Source organism: Nipponia nippon, unplaced genomic scaffold (assembly GCF_047370975.1).
Source record: "Nipponia nippon isolate SJK-2023a ecotype South Korea unplaced genomic scaffold, ASM4737097v1 scaffold_8, whole genome shotgun sequence".
Classification (NCBI taxonomy): Eukaryota; Metazoa; Chordata; class Aves; order Pelecaniformes; family Threskiornithidae; genus Nipponia; species Nipponia nippon.
The window spans coordinates 19258907-19280327 of record NW_028262402.1 but is presented as its reverse complement, the minus strand read 5'-3'; the positions used below and the strand labels follow the sequence as shown (position 1 = coordinate 19280327).

Genomic DNA, 21421 nt, shown 5'->3' with positions numbered 1-21421 from the left:
TCCAGCCTTTGCCCTCCTGGGAGTCTCCATTTCCCACACCTGTACACACAGACTGTGCCTGCATCCTCAAGTGCAGCAGAGGTTCAGGCTTTTGAAGCCACAGTATCTCAGTGAAGCTGACACATCCCTTATTGCTATCAGGAGACATGATTAAGTGAGGTCAGGCATAGGTTAACAAGGCTGAGAAGCACTGCTGTAGACTTTAATTAAAGATCAGCGGATTGCTGGAAAAACTCTCCTTTGTTCTTTGTTGCCTTTGCTCTTTTTCATGAACCCTAAGGGCTGCACAATGCTATGATGAAGACATGATGAAAGTTTCACTTTCTATATCCCTGAGCTGAGACATTGATTTTAAAGGTCTTCTCCTAGATTCTATGATGCTTTGCTCCTCTGTTCTTGTCCCTCTTTCTGATGCTGTAAGCTTTCCTAGAAATATTTATTTCAAACAATAAAGTACATCAGAAATAGCCGTGATGACCTCCTCATGTTTGTGCCGTAGTGGTCATTTTAGAATCTGAGTGTTCTTTCTGTGGGAAAATAAAACAGGGCTCACTTCACAGTCTAGAAAGATCTGAAACTAGTTGTATCAACCATCTAGTTCTCAAATTTTCAGTTTTGGAATTCATTACAAGAAGATTGCTCCATTCTGGAACTCAAAGTACAGCTAAAATATATTTTTATATTTATATATTTACATATTTCTATATAATATATTTTGTATATTATTATTGTATATTTTTATATATTTATATATATTTACATACAAATTAGGTTTGAGAGAAATACACAGACCATAGGAAGCTTGAAAATCTCACCCATCAAATTGAACTACTCACAAAGCTGAAAAGAAATACAAAGAATCTTATGGTTAATCATCAAATATTTAACATCTAATTGCCAATTGAACATTCCCAATGCTTCAGGAAAAGAAATCATCCATATTAAAAGCATTCAGGGTGCAGTGTTCTTTGAAATTACTGACCATTGCTAATAAGTTTAGAGAAATCAGTATTTACTATTTACATATGAGTGCTCATGCAAATGTTTGTAATTACATTTCTTTTAACCATTTAGACATTAAGCTTTCCCAGTCATGCAGCCTTAAAGTGGAAGCCGTGCTCCGAATTTTCCAAGGGAAGCATTTCAGCAGCTCACTTGCTGTTTAACGTAGCTGGAAGCGCAGCTCACTCTAGTGGCTCAAACTGCTCCTCTGAATATCTGGCAAGAGAAAGGACATTCCCACCCCATCCCACCACCCATCTTCTACTCAAGATGAAAAATGGAACCCTAATTATAAAAATGTATCAATATCTCTCTCATATGAGAAGACTGAATAGCAGAGTAAAAGAGAAAAAATTATATCCTGTTACAAAGACTACATCATTAAAATGAATTTACAAAACAAAATGAAGCTGAGCTTAGTAAATATCTTGCACTTCAAGCAGTACTTTCTGATTAGTAAATAGTGCAATACTTTCTGCTCACTTATAAAAACCTCTCCATATTTTCACTTTCTAAAATCATGTTAAAAGACAAAAACAGGGACAGTTAGTATCTAAAAAAAGTAATAGAAGTAATAAAGCGCTTAAGAAATTTGAAATGGGCAAGCAAGGATTTACAGTAGCTGCCATAGGGCTGTTTCTTGGTGCCATATATGAAGGGAAGAAATAATTATGAAGAAGAAATGAGGATAATCTATCAGAACCTGATGAGCTTGTCACATCTCCCAGCTTGCCCCAGCAGGAACATCTGGCAGTTGCCACGCTTGCCTTCCTGCTACAATCGGAGATCCTTCCTGGAGGGCTCAGGAACAAGCTAGGAGAAAAAAATCCTAAGCCAAGAGATCTGAGTCAATCCTGATGGCTGAAAGAAGATATTAAGGGTTAAAGAAACACTGAATAAATTGTAGTATTTGGAAGCACCAGGTAAGGATAAAATAAAATACATTAAAGTATTTTCATGTTCAAAAGATGTTACTACTAACTGATGTGTGTCTCATGTCCCCCTTGTTATGCTGGAATAACACCAATTCGTCTCGTAAAACATACATTTTAAAGTGTTTGCAGTACTAAACTGAGTTTATCACTGCACCTGTGAAGAAATTATGGGTTTTATTCTGTGATTGTGCACTGAATAAAAGAAAAGAAATACTGTACTTACTTCATGCACTGTCTGCAGTGTACTCTTATCATGTCCTCTCTGCAGTGGATGAAGCGGGCTTCCCTAGAAAAAAGAAGTAGTTTGGGGCTCTGTCATTAAAATTGCATCATAAGAATTTCATAGAGGGGTCTGAATTAAGATTCTGCAAGCAATCTGGAATCTCCTAACTTCTAAGTGATTTATTTTGCAATTATGCAAATGTAAAGTCACTATTACATTTATGGAAAAAAAAATTGAAAATACTGTAATCTAAAAATATTCTTGCCTCAGTTTTGAATGTTTACAGTGTATTTATTGAAAACATTTCTTTTGTAAAGAAATGGTAGACTGTCAGTCCATCTGTTTATTCTATATGTTATTATACTACAAACCCATGTATTAAGCCTTTAGGTTATGAATGGAAAAATAACTTGACTCACTGCTTACTTAACGCAAGCAAATTTGAAATTAATAATGACAATGTCTTTTTTCTAATTATGGAAACATAGGTTGTGGTTCTAATAATAAGATCCGTTTTGACTTTTATACTTAAATAACATTTTGTTCTCCCTGTTAAGAATAGTTTTCTACCAAATTACAAGAGTGATCCTTAAGTACAGATGCAATATTTAAAAATTTAAAAGCAAATTGGATAATTTAGAAGTTGATGCTATAAGTTACATCATACTTCCTTGTTTTCAGTACTGTAACTTGAAATAATACAAACTCTTTCAACTTCACACATTCTCCCATTGTGTCTCTATGAAAAAGCAACTAGGCTGGGTTTTTTACACTTGTAGTCATGATTATGGAGTTTCTCTAGAATTTTAAAACTGCAGAAGGGCAGTGATCTGTGATTATCTGAGGCTATGTCCTTGAACTTCACAAAGGTGACTATTTCAAGAGATATACATACTTGCAGACTGTAATAACTGGGCATACTGCGCCTCTCAGATAATTTCACATTCATTTGTTCTAGTATTCTGGCCTTATTCTTGTCTGAGAGTAAATACTATTCATTTTATAATGAATTCACTTAATTAAAACAGAAGGGGGAAGGCTGCACTATCAAAGATAACATACCAGATAGATAGAATGGGAGCTTATACTTTAAAAACTTGACCAGAACATGCTGGAATATGGTAGACCTACAGGGTGATCTGTTCTGTTAGCTCATGGACATATACTCCAAACATCTCTCTTCAGTCACTAGCTAGAGACCGTCCCAGTACAATACATTTGAAGGGAAGAATACAGTTTTAAAGCACCAAACTAGAGAATGCAGTGCTTCATGTGTATTTTCTTTTTCATTAAAGCTCATGGAGTATCTCCTTCCTGTGCATGTTTCCCTCAAGCATTAAGGTTAATGAATATCTGGATCCTAACTCTTCAGATGTATTTATTTGGAATTTGACATGACTTAGTGAACCCTTAAGATTTTGGGAAGGTAAGGGTAGTTTTCCAGCCCTGTTTACTTTTACACCAGGAAAAAAAGTTGGATTAGATCTTACCCTTCTAGATTTGATAGTTTGGATAGACTTCAGTGAGGTAGAATTACAGTTTTCTGCTTGAGATATTTTAAAGCTGATCTCCTGACTATTCTGTTCTGGATAGAGAATCCATCTGCAGATTTCATCACAGGAAGAATATCATCAAGCCCCCCAAATCTAATTTAGTTAAAAATTTTAAACAGAAAGCTATCGCTCATATTAACAAATCCTTTGCAAACAGTACCAAAAAAGGGATGGAGCAGTTCGTTCCAGAGAAAAGAACTGAAAGGCATTTAAGGCTGTGGACTTATGTCCACACAGCCCAAACATGGTCCACACATAGTCCAAACATCATGTCCACTAATCCAAACAGTTTTATTATGGATGCTCAGTGCCATGGTAGTTGTGTGTGTTGCTCGGTCATCGACTACATTTCACAATTCCAAGATTCATATGACATAGCACTCAATTATGATAGTGATAGCCATAGATAGTTTCACAGAATATATTCTTAAGTATCTCAGAAACTTCTAATATGACATTAAATTAACCTTCACGTAAAAGAATGATGGTTTGATATGCTCACAAAAATCAGAGTTTGATCACAGCTGCTCTGTGATTAAAAGGAACGTTTGTTAAAGAAATGTGTTAATTTTAATTGGTCTGTACACTACAGGTAGTCACTGCAAACCAAAACCAGTAGCTAATTTTAAGTGATGAGTGAGAAGATTATATTGCAAATACTCCAATTACTTCAGCAAATACTAAATCTATTGCAATTAAAACTAAGTTGAGGTCTTAGAGTACTGCAGTAACAAAAGCTGTCTGATTAATTTCTTAAATGTGATCAGTGGCATGTGATTTTCTGACATGATTTCTGTTTATTTTCAGAGAAGACAGACTTAAAACTGAGCTTGCTGAAAAACCTGTGACAAATAAAATATTTACTGTTAGCAAATAAATAGTAATAATCCCCAAGTATGTTCTTTGGGCTTCAGCCTTAGTGCATGGACTCAATCTAGATCTAAATTTAAGCCTTCTAACAGGACCAAAAGTTTATTTTTAAAACCTTCTGTAAGTCTTCAGTAATTACCTATTTTTCAGCTCACTTTCAATAAAGCTTATGAAATGCACTTTGACAGTAGCTGCTCTTGGGATGACAACTTTTTGATTGTAGTATTTCATCTGCCATTGAACTACTCTGATGGTCTGTAGAACTGTCAAAAACAGGGCTATTGCAACATTAAGCAGCAACTGTATTAAACCCCCGTGCTCTGGAGCACTCTTGTTTTACCAGTTCTAGCAGTTTTACCAGCTCCTTGTTAACAGCTTAAGAACAGACTTGCAGCATATCTCACCCTCTCTTTCTCACCTTCATTCCTCTACATGATTTTTAGCCTAGCAGTTATTACACTAAGCCACCATCTTAGCTGTATGACCTCAGCTATATGAACTCATGTCAGATATGAAGTCTTTATTAAGCATTTCCCAAGAACACTGCATTGCTTCACAGAATCCTAGATGCGTTACATGAATAACTTTTCCCCTGGAATATCTTCCTTTTCTATTCTTGGAAAACTCTCTTGGTTGATTTTGGGGAAGAGCAATCTGCCTGCGTTTCCAAAATCCTCACCAAAATGAGAACTCAAGCTTCAATTTTACAGGAATGCACAAGCTTTGCTAACTGCAACAGCCAGCCAAGAGTACAGGTGGGTGTTGGCTAGCAATAGAAACAGCACGCTTCAAAAAAATTCAGCTGTAGAGAGGCTGCAGGCTACCTGCATGAGTGCACTGAGTTGGAGGCCCTGGAGAAAAGAAATTGATTGGAGGGTGCAGTTAAGGGCATCAGTAGAAACCTGGAATAGGGTTGGGAAGATGGATTGAGAAGCAGAGCAATGGTGAGAGGGAGAGAAAGGCTGAGAGAAAGGCTTTCCTTCCTTGCCTCTGGAGTCGGTTGACAAAAACGCACACTGAGGGTGCAGCTGTGGGATGGGAATTTGGGCTGGGAAAATCAGGGGCATCAGTACCAGGCTGGGCTTGTATACTGCATGTTTGAATAGTAGGGGTCAGAGGGACTGGCAGTACCCTGGGGCACCATCTCCCCAACAATCACTTGCCTGGCACCCAAGAAATACACACTCACCTAACTTCCCCACAAAGTGTAGCCAGGCACCCCATACACAGTTGTAAGACTGTCATCCTTCTAGCAATGCCCTCCTTTTTGTTGGTGCAAATATGGTACCTCTAACTATACAGGATCAACTGTGGTAATGCCCAGCTCTCACAATTACAGCAATTACACCAATTTGCTCAAGTTTAGCATTAATATTTTTGGCAGGAAATCCTAAACAGAAAAATATTTCATATGGCTTTAGTCATCAGTGTGTATTTTCACTGGCTTTCATTTACAACCTTCACACAAAAAGGCATTATGTTGTATTAAACATTTGCAAATCAATTCCAGAATAGAGCTGGTACAGCTGGATTAATTTTCTCAGTAAGAATGTGGCCATGCTGTGGTTTGCCAACCAGATCTGGCCCCTGGCCCATCCCTTGCAGACTTCTTTACTAGAGGCCCTTCAAATGTGGCCCAAGATTGACCTGTGCAACGTATGAATTGTTCTGGCAGTCTGTGTCCTACTGCCCTTTGCTTAAAGTGCTGCACGGTCCTTTGTGGTCATGGGATGGGAGGCAAATTGATCAGTGTCTTCTTTATACTCAATCATGTAAAAGATAACATATGCTGCCAAGGAAACACTTTAGGAGTGTTAGGTGAAATAGACCACCACTGCTTGACTATTGATACATCCATGATATGCGCAAGAGGTATCTTCTATGTTATTCCCATAATGGAAGAGAGGTCCAGGTGCACAGGAACTTCCATATGAGGCCACGTTACTTGCTGTGGCCAAAGGTTGTGGGTCACGTTACAGAAAGATTAAGCAGTTAACCAAGTTAACCCACCTCACGTACAATTCATGTATATTATTGTATAGGATTATGTGGCTAATTTTTCCTTATAGCTGGAATAAAAGACATACTGTAATGAATCATGCTTGGACTAAGTAGTTTGGGGTTACAGTTAGATCTTGGGTGTTGAGTAAACATAGAACTATAATTAATCGCTTTGAAGTTTCTTCATAAAATCCAGATAGCATTTATGTATCTCAAAGGACTGTTGCTCAGTTTACTTCCTGTGAATGACTAAGATTCATGAAGATAAGTCATATGATACAATGGAAGAAAACAAATACGAAGTACAGTCTTGATAATCCACAACATACGCGTGCAAACTTTCTGTATTTATCCGTTCATGTAAATAATGAAGTTTTGGAATAAACTGAAAATTACACACTTGACCAGGACTTACCACTTTTCTGTAAAACAACAGGTCTCCCTCAATTTTTTTTACAATATATATCATACAGAATATGAACAAATATCTAAGATTTAAAAAAAAAAATTATTCTGCTGCTATATTTTAAGTGGGAATTGTATTGATATGATATAAATAGGGACATGGTTTAGAGGTGGACCAGGCAGGTTAATGGTTGGACTCGATCTCAGGTCCTTTCCAACCTTAACGATTCTATGACAAATCAAAAGCCTAATGCTGACTCAGCTTTAGAGTGTGAAACAAAGTAAACAGCTTCCACAATAGGCTTATGAAGATGTTACAAATAATTAAAAAAGCAGAATTATTTTCTTTGTATGTTAGGTCTAGAAATAGTTATTTTCTTTTCAACGGGACAATGGCAATTCTTACTTTTTAATGCAAATTAGTGATCATCATTAAATGTCATTATTTACCTCAAAGCAATTTTTCACTTGTTAGAAGTTTTGAAAAAAAAAAACCAAAACCCTACCATAAATTAGTAGGGCTAGGGAATTGGAAAACACATGCTAGAAACATTCTTTGTTCTAGTATTGGCCATATCCAAAGGAAGACCTTTCGCTGACCCCATACAGTGTAAGAGTATAAGGATAGGTGGACCAGAATGTGCTCCCCATTAGTCTTTTGTTCTCAACTTGTATCTTAAGAAGAATTGGACTACAGAGAAAAATAAAAAGGGTGAGAAACAAATAACAAATTCCATGAACCTCTTCTTTCTGCTCCTAGCGGTGTCTCACACAATTGTATTTCTTAGCTACTGCTTCTGGAGCATTTCACAAATAAAAAGCTTCAGCATAAAGTTTGAAGAACAAAGCTTAAATTTCAGGTGCAATCATAGTAGCTTGTTGGAAGAATGAAGGGGTACAAGTGACAGCACTACATATCTGTCCCAACACAAGTCAGAAAAACAAACCTTGGTCACTACAAGTGGATGACTCATACTAAGTGTTAACTATTTTAATAGACTTCACTGCTCTAACAGAAGCAAGAGACTGCCTACATTTATTTCTGTAAAGGTAAAAATGAGAGGACCTCATTTCAGCCATAGTACACAAAAAGAAGCTAGGATTTAATTAATTTGCTGTTCAAATAAACTTTGATCATGAAGAAACTTGCAATAAAATGTCTCATCAGGAAGAAAAGCTGTATCAGTATGATCTCCTTTAGTGTCTTCAGTCTTGCCCACCTTGCCAAGTAATGGTGAGGTAATTTCCTACCAAAAAAACCCTCTTGTTGTTGAACACAACACTAAACATAACACTGGAGATTGAAACAGCTCCTTAAAATACATCACTATGAGAGTACTTCACTGGGATTTTACACGTTAAATGGGAAACCTGCAGCTAAACAGTAAGGGCTGTGGAGGTGACAAGATCCATTTGTTGGTAACAAAACATCATACAGGGACAAAACAAGCCAACTGAGCTCCAAAAAGAAGGAAGACAGGCATCAAAGGTATTCAGCCTAGGGAGTCAGTGCTCCAGGTCACTGTGCAGTCCATGTCTCAAAGGGCAGCTGGCGCACAGTCCTTTTATAGGAGCATCATGTTTCTGCAGAAACTGCCATCCATATGTGGCTAGTGCTTGAATCCTTTGCAAGTCCTGTTCTTGATAGTAGTAACAGGCTCTCAGAAACCAGAAGCTGTTCGAGTGCTGCTCAGACACCAGGACATCCGCACTGAAGATCAAAATGGGGAAAACACAGACTGTGAGCAGGTAAATGATGATGCCAACACAGCAGCTGATGAACTAATGGCAATGTCAGAGTATGCATTTCTGTGTCCTTAAAATTAATAGCAGCAATACATTTTTTTAAATGTGCTTTTTCAGACTGACCAACAACCTACTTTTTTTAGGTAGTACTGGGAATTGTAGACTATAAATACATAACAGGATTAAGATGGAGATCTTAGACTTTCATGCATGGTAGATGAAACACATGAATCTTTATCAACAAGCAGTCACCAGAATTATTACTTCCCCAAACCTCTTACGGACAGGCAACATTATTATCTGATGGATGCTTCGGAACTGGACGCACTCCTGGAAAACCTTTCATTACAAATGAACAAAAGAAGGATCAAATCTGTGTGCATTGAAAATGAATTATAAATGGCTTATCTGCAGAGGATACGGGGATTCTTCTAAATAGTAAGATACACCTTAACAGTCAGCCTCATAAGCAATGGAGGCTAATATTCACCAAACTTTATACTTAAGACTTAATTGAAACCAGAGGGGGAAAAAATTAAACTGTTGCAAATGTGATTTGTAAATCTGTAAATATGATTGAATTTAATACAGCCTAAGTAGACTAATTGCCAAAGATCCTAATCATCAAAGCCACCAGGTAATTATTTTCTGTCTTGTTTGTTTTGGAGACCTGAGATACTTTTAACAAAAACAGATGCAGACTAACCATGTCACATCAGACTCAGCCACAATGCCGTAATACAGTTACACTGATGGCGAACCAGGCTTAGTGGGACTGCTCTCTCTGTGCTCTATTAATGGATATATGCACTACTCAAGCAGTAAGAGTCAGTCAGTGGTTGGAGATGCTCCAACTTCTAGATTTTCACCACTGCAAGCAGAAGATGCATGGCACACATGCACAACCTTATCAGACACCACTCTACTGCCTAAAAACTGCTTCAGCAATTAAGCTTAAAACCAGAGCAACTCAAAACCCTCCAGCAGCCCCTGGGAAGATGAAGAGTTAAGAAATGAAGCAGCATTAATTGAGTCCCAGCCTACATTAAAGAAACTTAACGTGCAGCAACTATGCCTACAGTGAGATCCTAACAGATACTCTGCAGACAAATTCTCATTCTGTATTCATGCCTTCATATAAACCTGTTTAATTGGAAAAAATGCTCAACATTGCAAGAGCAGAGAAAAACTGGAGCAACAGATAAAGCTCCAACCACATGATGCCAAGCTAGATATCTTTCCTAATTATCACATTGAGTATTAAAATATAGTACTTAAGAACTTAATGTTTTTATGGGTAAACCTGAGAAAAAGTAACGCTGTAGAAAAAAACAGCAGAAAACTACAAAGAGCCCACATATCCTTTTAGTTTAAATTTAATTTGTCAGATAGAAGTTATCTATGTACAATCAGTGTGCATTGTAACAATTCTGTCAATAAAGTCATTCAAATCTTCTAAAATATTAACTGGCTGCATAGCACATTTGACATTATTGCCCATGTTGAAGAGGGAACACAGATGGATTTACAATACATTTTGGCTGATTTGGATTCTGAAACGTTCAGATATTTAACATTCCTTCTTTAAAACCAATGCACCTGAAAAAACTTTCCAGAGCACAGTTTAGCTGGATGTTTCTTACCATTTCATTACAAACAATCACAACACTGACAGTTTAATGGGGTGGTGGTGGTGAACCAAACCCACAGAAACACCCCCAAAAAACCAAAACATGTATCTAAAGTATCCAGTAAAAAAAGGAGGACTAAATGGAATAAAATGTTCCCTTTCCCCATTTTTACGTTCTGAACAGTGATTCCATCAAGATACTTTATTAAAACATTTAAGTACACTGATTTTGTTTCATACTTCGTGACAAGAAGGCCTGAGTTGGTGGGGAAAGGAACAGTCAGAAAAAGCCTGAGAGGGAAAAAAGCTCATTTAATTAATTTACAATAATTTACAGCCATTTGTTTGTGTGTTTAGGTTTTTTTATTATTATTTTTTTGTTTGTTTGTTTTGTAAAAAGGCATTATAACTGATCACAAACAGGAGAAATCCTGGCTATTTTACAGTTATAGGTACAGAATTTAAATATTCAAGCTTGTGATGAAAAGCGGCAAGGTGGTCGCAGTGTACAATGTAAACAAGTAGCTTTGGAAAGTGAACAAAGTCCTTGAGAGTTCTTTACTAAGAAACAAAAGAAAATAAACTCCTCATTACTTCCTGAAATATGAGCACAGGTCAGTGTTTAAAAGTTCATTTACAAACATAATTTAAAATGTGTTCAGCCTGAAATCACTTTGACATGAAGAGTTTTATAGTAAGATCCAGTCTGAAAGGGGCAGTGTTGAGGTCCCTGTAAAAGTAAACATCTTCCATTTCTTAAAAAAAGAGTGCCGCAACATTTGCAGCACAGTGCAGCATAAACTTTAAATACAAAAATATTTTTCTTCTGTTGGGTTAATAGACCTTGCATCCTGGAAAGAAGTAACAATACTGCTACTGATAGAATATCCAGTCCGTATCTTTCAAGTCATGTAAGGCAATTACTGTGTTAGTTTACTGTATATGGCTAAAAGAAGGTCCAAAAAATGTCAGTCTTCGTTATGTTTTCCGGCTACTCCATGTATGTTCAGGTGTACTTTTGTGATCTGATGAGTGTTCAAATGGAGATCTGTGTCCTAGGGGAGATCTTGAACCATAAGGAGACCTCTGATCTAACGGTGACCTTGGGCCACTACCCGAAGCTCTGTGGTCCATTTGCCAGTCTGAGTGGTACCTATAATCTCTAGAAGACTTATGATGGCTGTACTCTGAAGTGGAACGGTGATCTGAATGTATCCTGTGGTCTGAATGGGAACGGTGATCTGAATGAGCCCGGCTGTCTTTTAAACTTCCTTCCAGGTTTGACCTGTGGTCTCTGCTCCTGTAGTCATCTAGCTTTCTATGTTTACTATCACTGTAGTATCTATAAAATAGAAATTATTTGTATTAGTGCTACTGAACACACATTAAGAGCCACAATTATGTCAAATCAACAGAATTGCATTAGAGGGGTATCTTTGCAATTTTGCATTACTCTAAAAAGATGTTTTGGTGTTTGCTACACACACTACAAAAGCAAGAAGGGAATTCTGAAGAGATTTTTAAATTGCTGAAGAAACTCACCTGCTGTCTTGTTTGTAGTGATCCCAGTCTCTGTGATCTTTTCCATTGCTGAAGGCTGAATAGGGCCTTTTCCTAGAGTCATTTTTCTTGTAAGCATCTCCCTGATGCCTGTCTTTATGATGATCGTGGTATTGTGAAGAATGTCTATCAGAAGAATAACTGTCCCTGCTACTGTCATCATGGTTTGTATTCTCCTTTAGTCTTTCCACATCTGTTTAATAAAGCACAAGTTAAAAGGAAGTCTCATAAAGTCTTTTCTTCACCTAATTCAAACAGCACTTCAACCTGTCAGATGTAAAGCCATATGAAAGTGACATTATAATTTGACAGAAACGAGAGCTAAATAGTTGAAAGACAAATGCACTAGTGTGAGTGAACTGAAAGAAACCCAGAAGTAAGAGGGAAGCAAGCTAGAATGTAGATGTATAGGACTTGGTAACTGAACTTTTCAACCTCTCCATTCAGTCTGTGAAGCCAAACGTGGTCCAAATGAGCAGTGAGTAGGGGTGCTTTTAGTAGAGCAATTTTAGACAGAATGATAGCAACTTCCTCTCTAAGAAGGGGTGGCCTTAGCATGAGTAAGTTTTAAAGGTACACCTTGTTAATGAACGACTTTCAAGACAAAATGTTGATTTTTAAGTCCATGAAAATATACTCAAAGTGTTACATAACACAAGATAAAAGCAAGTATTATGACAAGGCAGGTGAGGGAGCATAGAGAAATCAGTGTTATTGTCAACAATAAAAGACAGCCTATGTAACTCATTACAAACTATGACTTCAAGGAATAGCTTGCTTTCTTACATGGTAGTGACATTACAAAGCTGCAAGAGGGCACAGAATTTCCAAGAAATTTATAGGTTTTGAGTAGACCTCTCTCACTCCCAAAATCAAACACAAAAAATGCTTCCAAAATTTTTTAAAAAGATGGTCAAATAACTTGCTACTAAAACTAGTAAGTACCAGTTTCAGTCTGCACTCAGCTGGATTTCATCAGCAAACAAGTAAAGTTCTGCCAATCAGTGTATCTCTCTGATACTTAGCAGTGTGGGAGACAGATCTAGGAGAGATGTGACATGAAATAAACATGAAAACTAAGATATCTAACACAAGAATATACTCAAGGTTTCTTACCTGGATTTCTAATTACATGTGTATTCACATTGCTGCTAATATTCTGGTCATTGTGTTGCTAAAAGAGACAAGTACAAAAACTCATTGCTAAATCCCAAAGTTCATCTGAATTCATTAGAAAAATACCCTAACAAAAGAGACTACTTTACTAAAAACACAAATGCTACTTGAAGTGTATTTCTGTGTTCCTTACAATCCTTTAAATCTGATAAAAGAGTTATAATACTTAAAATATATATTTGTGTATTTAGAAAGGGTCTGAAAACATTACCTGAGACTCTTGGCGTTTTTTGATTGCATGTTTATACAGTTTGTGCAGCTTTCTGGCATCAAATTCTGTAAACTTAGAGACAAAAATCCACAAATTTCTGAGGAAGAAGAAAAGAGAAGTTATAATTCCTCTATACATTTGTTTTTCTTGCATTATGCAACAGAACATGGATTAAACTGAAATTATTTGAACAGTACTTCAGTAAACCAGAAACACTTAAATTTACGCAGTATTGCCTAGCTGCACAGCAAACATTACCTAGCTGTATTTCAAACATTTGAAAGATTAATTCCTTTAATGATTTGTCACTTTGTAATATTTATCGTAAGTACTTCAGAGTGCAAAGTGCATGGGAAGTAGTACTAATAACAACTGTGTTAATAGAATAATTTGTGAAACTGCTTAAAAATGTAGCTATCAGTTTATATGTATCTTCTGAAAGTTTATTTGAATTTTAAGTATTTACCACTCAGTAAATAAAAATTTAAGCAAGTAAAGTAAGTAAAAAAACCTTGAAATCTCTTACAGTCTAAGACACTTGACCTACAAGCCTTATTTCATTAAAATATCAGTGAGAGAATTTTCCCACAGAATTCCAAAGCCTGGTCAAAACTTTTGAAACCAGATGAGAACTGTGAAAGAGGATGGAAGTGGCATGACAATAAATTTGTGCCTAATCTGTGCCGGAAGAAATGAAAGAAGAACAAATTGAGACTTTTGCTGTCAAGATGACAAAACCCTGAAGAAAACATTTGCTTTTATGATCACAGGTAATAGATCTAAAGTCTAGAATTCTTTTAGTCAAATTTACAGGTGGAATGCTTAAAAGAGACTACAGAATACCAGTGTTCAGAAGTATCTGAAGCGTGCAGGCTCAGGAAGCAACAGTCTGCTCCTTCACTGTGATTATTTAAACATTATTTAAACATTGTAATTTTGGTCTAGAGGTTTGCAAAAGTAGACAACCACTCAATGGTGTGCCTAATGACACCTGTATAACTTTATATATAACTTTAAGCTAAGTAGCTTAACTACACTTCTTATCAAAGATAGCTGAAATACATATTTTAATAATCTACGTATAATATTGTAACATTATTATGAATAGTAGTTCTATTATGAGTTTCCACCTGAAGAAATACAACATTTACCAAAATGTAAAACATGGATCTTGGTTTTGTATCTCAGATCACCTTAATATTTTGAAGTAAAGCAACATAAAAGCAGCAGAAGCATTCTACACTAACAGAAGTCTTCAAGAAAATGAAACACTTAACAGACTTGTGTATATGGAAGTGCAGGATGTATTTTCAACCACAAAATATTAAAGTGCACATTCTGATAAAGGTAACTCAAATTGCATTAGGAACTTAACAATGAAATGTAAGTTTACAAACTAACAATTTTTCTTAATTTTTTAAAATTGTCACCTCGAAGACATAAACTCTTCTTTCATTTTTGAAATACACCTGAGTATGTTATGACAAATACTTTTATCAAGTCATAGTTAATATGTAATACATAATTTAATTTTAGAGTATATTTTAAAAAGAATAAAGAATTCTGCAACTCAAAATCATACAAAGTTTAGCACAAATTTAGAACTGCCTATTTTTAGCAGGAATTAAAAAAAAAAAAACAAAACAACACACAAACAACTTCAAAGTTGAAAAAAACCCAGATCCTTAAAGGTAAGAATGCTTTTCCACTAAACACAGTCTAAGTAACAAGTTCTCTAGTGTTTGCTGTCAGTTGTAAGTGAGATGACTCCACCTACTGGACAAAATGCATTGCTATTCAGTATGAAAAAGTCAATCCATTAAAAGTCAGCACCATCTGTAAGTATCTTTTTATAGATTCCTATTTAAGACAGCAGAAAGATACAAGAAAGGGAGAATAAGAAACTAGGGAAATAATTAAAAACTATTCTGCTTGATAGAAGCAATTATAGATTTTCATTTTTCAAGAAAAAACAAGGAGAATAACTTACTTTCTCCACTGTTTAATTTGTTCAGGATTTGTGTACTCCTTTAGACATTCAGTAATGTGATCCCCAATTTTGATTAGACACTGTCTGGTGTGTTCCAGCTGCTCTCTTTCAGAAAGGCCCTTCTCTGGTCGATCCAGCTGTTTCAATGCTGCTTTGACAGGCCTCATTCTTTCTTTGCACTGTAAAATGGAAAAAAGGAATGTATTAATTCAAAGAAAAAAAGAATTCTAAAACATGACCCACCCTTTACTGTGAGATATATATATATATATACACACACACCCACAGAGGCAAAGACAGTATTGTTAAAAGCCAAATGAAGCACAAGACTTGCTCACAGCTCTTAAAAACATTTTACAGCTTTCTTTTGGAAGAAGTTGTATTTTAAACCCAGCTAGAAAATGCAACTTTCAGCACAAGCGTATAGGACAATACTTACACTTTTTAGCACCTTGAAAGCTACACAAACTCTATGTCAAAATTAAATATGAGAGTGTTCGATACATTTCAAATAGATACTTTCTGCAACAATTAAACCTGGCATTCAGCAGAGAATCAATATTGCTTCTCTGAGCAGTTCTTAAACCTCAGTCACTAGCAGAACTTGTGCTATCTAGAGTAAAGCTAGTTTGGGTATGCCTAGATTAGTAATAACAATGATGGCAACAAAGATGTGTTATACGTGTGTTCTTGAATTTTCACACTTTGAATCAAAGGTTTTAATAATAAATCCAGATAAAACCAGTTAACATGACTTAAATTACACACACTTGCTAAGGAATATCATCCAACTACAATGCCACAGTGAACAGATGAATTGCATATTCTCCTTGTCACAAAGAGACAGATTAGTTGAGCCTGAACAACCCACAGCAGTAATTTCCATTTGAAAGTGTAGTTAAATATGCTAATTAGACTGCATCTGACCATGGCATAATGATGAACATATATTCCAGAAAAAAAAGCCTGGACAAAAAAATATTTTGTTCTATACACAGACCCAACCTCGAATTACTCCCAGTAAAAACAACAGGAAGTCTGCAGGTAAAAAAAAAAAAACAACAACCAAAACAAACCAAACAAACAAAATTTTAAAAACCAAATAAATGTTTGGAATGGAATGAAATGGAATATCACCATTACCATGTAAGCATTTAGGGACAACTCAGACATATCAAGGAAGCTGTTCCATTGCCAGCTCATGCCTCTACGTAATTAAGCAGCTGCATTACATATTGCATTAGCTACAGCTTAAAGCAGCCTTTTAAAGCAAGCTTACAAAGTACCCTGCTTAAGTATAGAAGTGGTCAGAAAAATATAACTGTACATGGAAATAAAGTGATTTTCTGTCACTTAGCCACACCTGAATCACTCAAGGCTGATCCTGCAAGTCACAAGTGAGTTACTTGGAATGTTCAGAACAAACCCATAGATAGACCAGTCACTGCCATACTCAAGAGAATCTTACTTGCATGTTACAGCCAGCACCCATAACAGCCCCAATAAACCTGACTGGCAGAAACAAACAACTCTTGAAATCTAAATGACGAAACACCCACAGGAAAGTGGCTGCTCCAACTAACTCATTGACACTTTTCCAAAGGCCGCAGCCGACCTACAAAATTTTACATAAATTGTGTGTACGTACCTTTTTTCCTCTAATATTGATTCTGTTCTTAGTCAGAAGTAATGATTAATTAAATGAAATTCTTTTGGTGTCAGAGGGATTACTCCAGCAAGGTATTTCTAAAGGCTTTAGCGTTTGTTCCTTTCTGTGGCTACTAATTTAAGTGTGCAATACTTCAGGAGGGAAGTGCTGAAACTTATTTTCTCTTGTTATCTTACAAGAATAAAAAGCATGTATGGTACGATGAAGCCAGAGACTCCAGCAATTGCACTGAAGTTCATTCATGTCTGCTCTTTAAGAAGCAGGATACACAAGTTATTCTTGAGGATATATCTTTACAGTCTATATCCTGAATCTATTCAGCACACAGACCACTGGATAAGATTTCCTACTATCTTGCATAAATACAGTAAACAACAAAATAAAACTGCTGGAATGAAGACAAAAATTACTTTAGTACAGTGTCAATAGCATTCATTGATCTGAGACTTTACTAGCAAAAGATCACCTGTGTTACTGCACCCAATAACAGAATCAAGAACATCAGAAATTGTCTTCATTTAGACTACCAAGTATAACCACTAACTTATCAAAAAAGGACTTACCACACTAAAAGTTTTCTGATCCAGTTCTTCAGATTCTTCTGATATAGGAACTGGTTCACTACTTGCAGTAATATGAACTGGAGTATCCAACAATGGAATTTTTTTAGTTTTTTCTTTATTTTCAGATTTGATTTCATTTACCTAAGAACAAGATATAAAAATATTTAAGTAAACTTTATTTTGGCTCTGGAATTATCCTACAACAATCTCCGTAACTACCACATTCTCTTCAATAGTAAGAATAAAAACTATGCTGACATTCAATGACAGTACATTTCACTTTCTCTGTGGGATGGAAAAGGAGAATGGAAAAGGAATAAAAGGATTTCTTGCACACACTTCTACTCTCAGTTCAACTAAGATACAGATCACTGAAGACTTAATTTCCCATTTCATATGCCTGTCCTCATGGTTTCAGGTAGTAAAAATAAAAACTTCAAATGATGTCAAAGACTTCAGTGAAATGACAACTGATCAGATCCAAAATACCTTTTCATCTCAAAATCATTCACAAAAACCTAGTGGCCTTTTCTAGTGCTATATAAGATAAGTAAACCTAGTTACCTTCTCTTCCTTCACTTCTTTTTCTTTCTGTGTGGATTCTTTTACTTTGTTTTCTCTCTTTTCTTTAATATCTTTTTCTTTTAATTCTTTCTTATCCTCTTTTTCTTTTTTCTCCCTTTTCAAATCCCTCTTATTTTCCTTTTCTTTTGTCTCTCTTTTTTCTTCAGCTTCCTTCTTTATACCAATATCTGGCTCAGGCTTTTCTTCATTTTCTTTTTCTGCTTTAATTTTTTTATGTGGATGTTTCACTGAAACAATCTCATCCTGCAATACGCAAGCATATATGTCACATCAAACTGAGTTCCTATCTATACAAGTTTTGTTAACCATCAGATTAAAACATACTTTTTATCTTTGCATTTTTTTTTCTTTTTGGACATAGATTTAACACCTATCAAATAGAACTTAATGCAGTTGTAAAGAAACATGAGAACTACTCACTTACTTCCTTGATGTGACAAAGCAAGTACTGATTTGGCAGCAGTAGTGGGGGTAAGAAATTATGTCCATTTAACTTAGAATTAACTTAGAATTCTGTCCCTCTAAAGGTAGTCAGGCTCTGAAGAGCTGAAAACTGTAAGGAAGTAGGTCTCGCAAAACTGAGCTGATTGGTCAGGACACTCAAGTGATGGGATGTTAGAAGACCTCTGTTCTAGTTAGCTTTGTCCCACTAACTTATCAATCCTGTATTAAACATTCACAGGAGAAGGTAACAAAGTCCCAACTTTCTCTTTTCCAGAGGTGTTCTTTTTACTGGGCTTAAAAAAACACGTCTTAGTTACAGATTGTCTGATAGGGGACCATTTAATTATTTGAAGGTGACCAAAATACCACTCCACTGGTCTTTATAATATTAACTTAGAAGGTTTGAGATGGAAACTCAAATCCTTTCGGACACAGAAAAATACTATAGTAAGTAACGAAAGTATTATGTATAGGTGCAAGAATTATTATCATCTTTGAACTGATTTGAAGTACCCCTGGAAAAACATATATAGATTCCATTGCAGAAAAACAGATGAAAGAATGCCTAATACATGAATCCTAACAAGTTACTTAGATGAGGTATCAAGTAATCAGCCCGCCCAGGACTTCAGTATTTAGGTATCACAGAAATTTCCCAGGAAAATTGAATGACTTCAAGTTTCCTGCGTGTTTTTAGCAGTTAAATACATAAGTTTTAAATATTGCACACAGTATGGCAGCTAAATAGCTAAAGCCAACTGTTTAGGTGGTTAAAGCCCATTTTTGTATATAGTCTAGTTTTCAGAAGTGCAATTCTTAGCCCGTGTCCGAAAGTATTGAAGTGATGAATATCTGTTATTAAATATGCGAAATGGGACAGCATTCTAGGCACTTTTGCAAAACGTAACAAATCAATCAACTGATTGGCAGCGTCTTCCATTTAGAGTGGAGATGAGTCTAACACTAATTTTTTTAAGTAGTCTGAACACTTAATTTACTTAGTTTTAGGATTCAGTTGCCCATGTTAATTTACTGGGAACACTTACACTGACAACACTTAAACTTCTTAGTCTTATATTCCAGAAAAATTATTGTGTCTATAAATATAAGCCAGTCTACATTCAAAGTTTTTTACTTTTTTTCTGGCTTTACATTTTATTATTCATAGTACAATTTAAATACATATAGGAACGCTTTGGTTAAAAATTACTATTTTTATAGATGTATCATGGTCCTTCTAAGGCTGACTCAGTTTTAACTACGTATTTGTGTAAGTTTTTTCATCTAGAGTGAGTTGACAATTACAATGGTTTGTAATAGTTTAAAATGGTTACATAAGACACTCCAATTCAGTTTATTTTAAACCAACTAGTATTTTAATGATATGTATAGATCTGCACTGATTTACTTCATCTACTTTCAAAGTAATAAAATTAGGTGTGACATCACCCTAAACTTCACCTAAATTTCTCTTTCTAGTGGTTTCTGCTGTGTGATAAATGTTAGACATAAAAAGACCCAACAAAACCAAAGGCCTAAAGGAACACATCAGAAGTAACAGAACACGACAAAGTTAAATAGTTGGTTAAATAGTCTTTTTGGATAATGAAAGCCATGCCATATATAGCTTTCACATGCAAGTCTTGAAATACCATTTCTTCATGCTGCTCATTCTAACTGAGCTTGATGTGTTTTTCCTGAGCCTGAACAAAAAACTTAACCTGAAGAATCACTGTCAGTAGTAATAACACAATTAGCCAGAAACATTAGTTTTATAATTTTTTTGTTACATTTCTAGCAGATACAATGCTGAAATCTTTAAAGAATGCTGAATCTGAGCAATGCCACTTGTAATTAGACCACAACATTTTTGTATAATATAATTTGGAAAACCATTCATCATTCCTCAGCTACTGGCTTATCATTAAATTAAAACAGATACAGTCGTCCATGTGCTTGTACTGATGCAACATCAATTATAGGGGCCACAGGAAAAAGGATGACATTCAAGTGCTTCAATTTTATTAAGTCAATCAGAAGATAAAATAGAAATCGATACTAACAGGAAGAACGGAATGGCCACCTTTACCATATCAAAGATATTTACCTTGTCATCCTCATCATCATCTTCATCAGATTTTTCTGAGAGTTGTGGTGAAGAATCACTTTTTATTTCTTCTTTTATTTTTGCAGCCTTTATCACCTTATTCTTCTTAGTTCTTGTTTTCCTCCTCTTTGAATTGCCCTGAATGCAAATTGGTCTCATTAATATGTCAACTGACAAGCATCTTTGCATGGCAGTTGCAAAAACAGATTTTTTTTTTTTTTTTTTTTTTTTACATCAAATAGAGGGTTCATTTTATTTTATTTATTGCCACTATGACCACCACTTTTCTCAGGACTGGAGACAGAGCATAGTGCAACAGTAGGGAATACATACAAATAATAAGAGAATAATATAATATAAAACTTGCAATTAATTTCTTGAGTTAATCTCATAATATGATTAGCAATACAGAGTAATACTACACAAAGAAAAAGAGCAGAACTAAAAAAGAAAAAGAAAAGGATCAGCTGACATGCCCACAAGAATATTGTTTTATCTCACTAATGAATGCTAAATTTTACTTACGGCACCAGCAAGCCTTTGTGCTTCCTTCCTTGCAAGGTCTTTATTCAGTAATTTAATGAGGTAGTCTGCACGGGTCTGTAACTGTTTTGCCTGGGGTTTCTTATCTGGATCATCAGGCAAAATCTGAGGAGAACAATGGTAGTATAACAGCTATGAGTACATATTATCAAGTTTGGAAAACGATAGCCTGGAGCACACAGAACAGGAAAAGCTGCGTAAAAGAAGG

At 35.6% G+C, this 21421-nt stretch overlaps 2 protein-coding genes across 17 annotated transcripts in view; one reads left to right on the top strand and one right to left on the bottom strand.

Moving 5' to 3' along the window:
• Positions 1-6988, top strand: part of RGMB (repulsive guidance molecule BMP co-receptor b) — a 35022-nt gene extending 28034 nt beyond the window's left edge. For 4 of the 10 annotated variants that reach the window (XM_087741817.1, XM_087741821.1, XM_087741822.1 and 1 more), the window contains exon 6: positions 1731-1792. Coding sequence is in view for 5 of the 10 variants with exons in the window: in XM_087741813.1 (XP_087597939.1) it covers positions 1731-1860 (130 nt within the window). In the remaining 5 variants the exon portion in view is untranslated. Of the gene's footprint in view, positions 1-1074 lie in introns of all 10 variants that reach the window. The other 6 variants (XM_087741811.1, XM_087741815.1, XM_087741813.1 and 3 more) reach the window with 5 other exon arrangements.
• A 3107-nt stretch (positions 6989-10095) lies between these two features.
• CHD1 (chromodomain helicase DNA binding protein 1) overlaps positions 10096-21421 on the bottom strand; it is a 58968-nt gene continuing 47642 nt past the window's right edge. For 5 of the 7 annotated variants that reach the window (XM_087741595.1, XM_087741599.1, XM_087741596.1 and 2 more), the window contains 9 exons: positions 21196-21318; positions 20671-20808; positions 18099-18362; positions 17535-17675; positions 15303-15481; positions 13313-13409; positions 13042-13099; positions 11908-12118; positions 10096-11707 (listed from right to left, as the gene is read on the bottom strand). In XM_087741595.1, the coding sequence (XP_087597721.1) occupies positions 11344-11707; positions 11908-12118; positions 13042-13099; positions 13313-13409; positions 15303-15481; positions 17535-17675; positions 18099-18362; positions 20671-20808; positions 21196-21318 (1575 nt within the window). In that variant the 3' untranslated portion in view covers positions 10096-11343. The other 2 variants (XM_087741600.1, XM_087741601.1) reach the window with 2 other exon arrangements.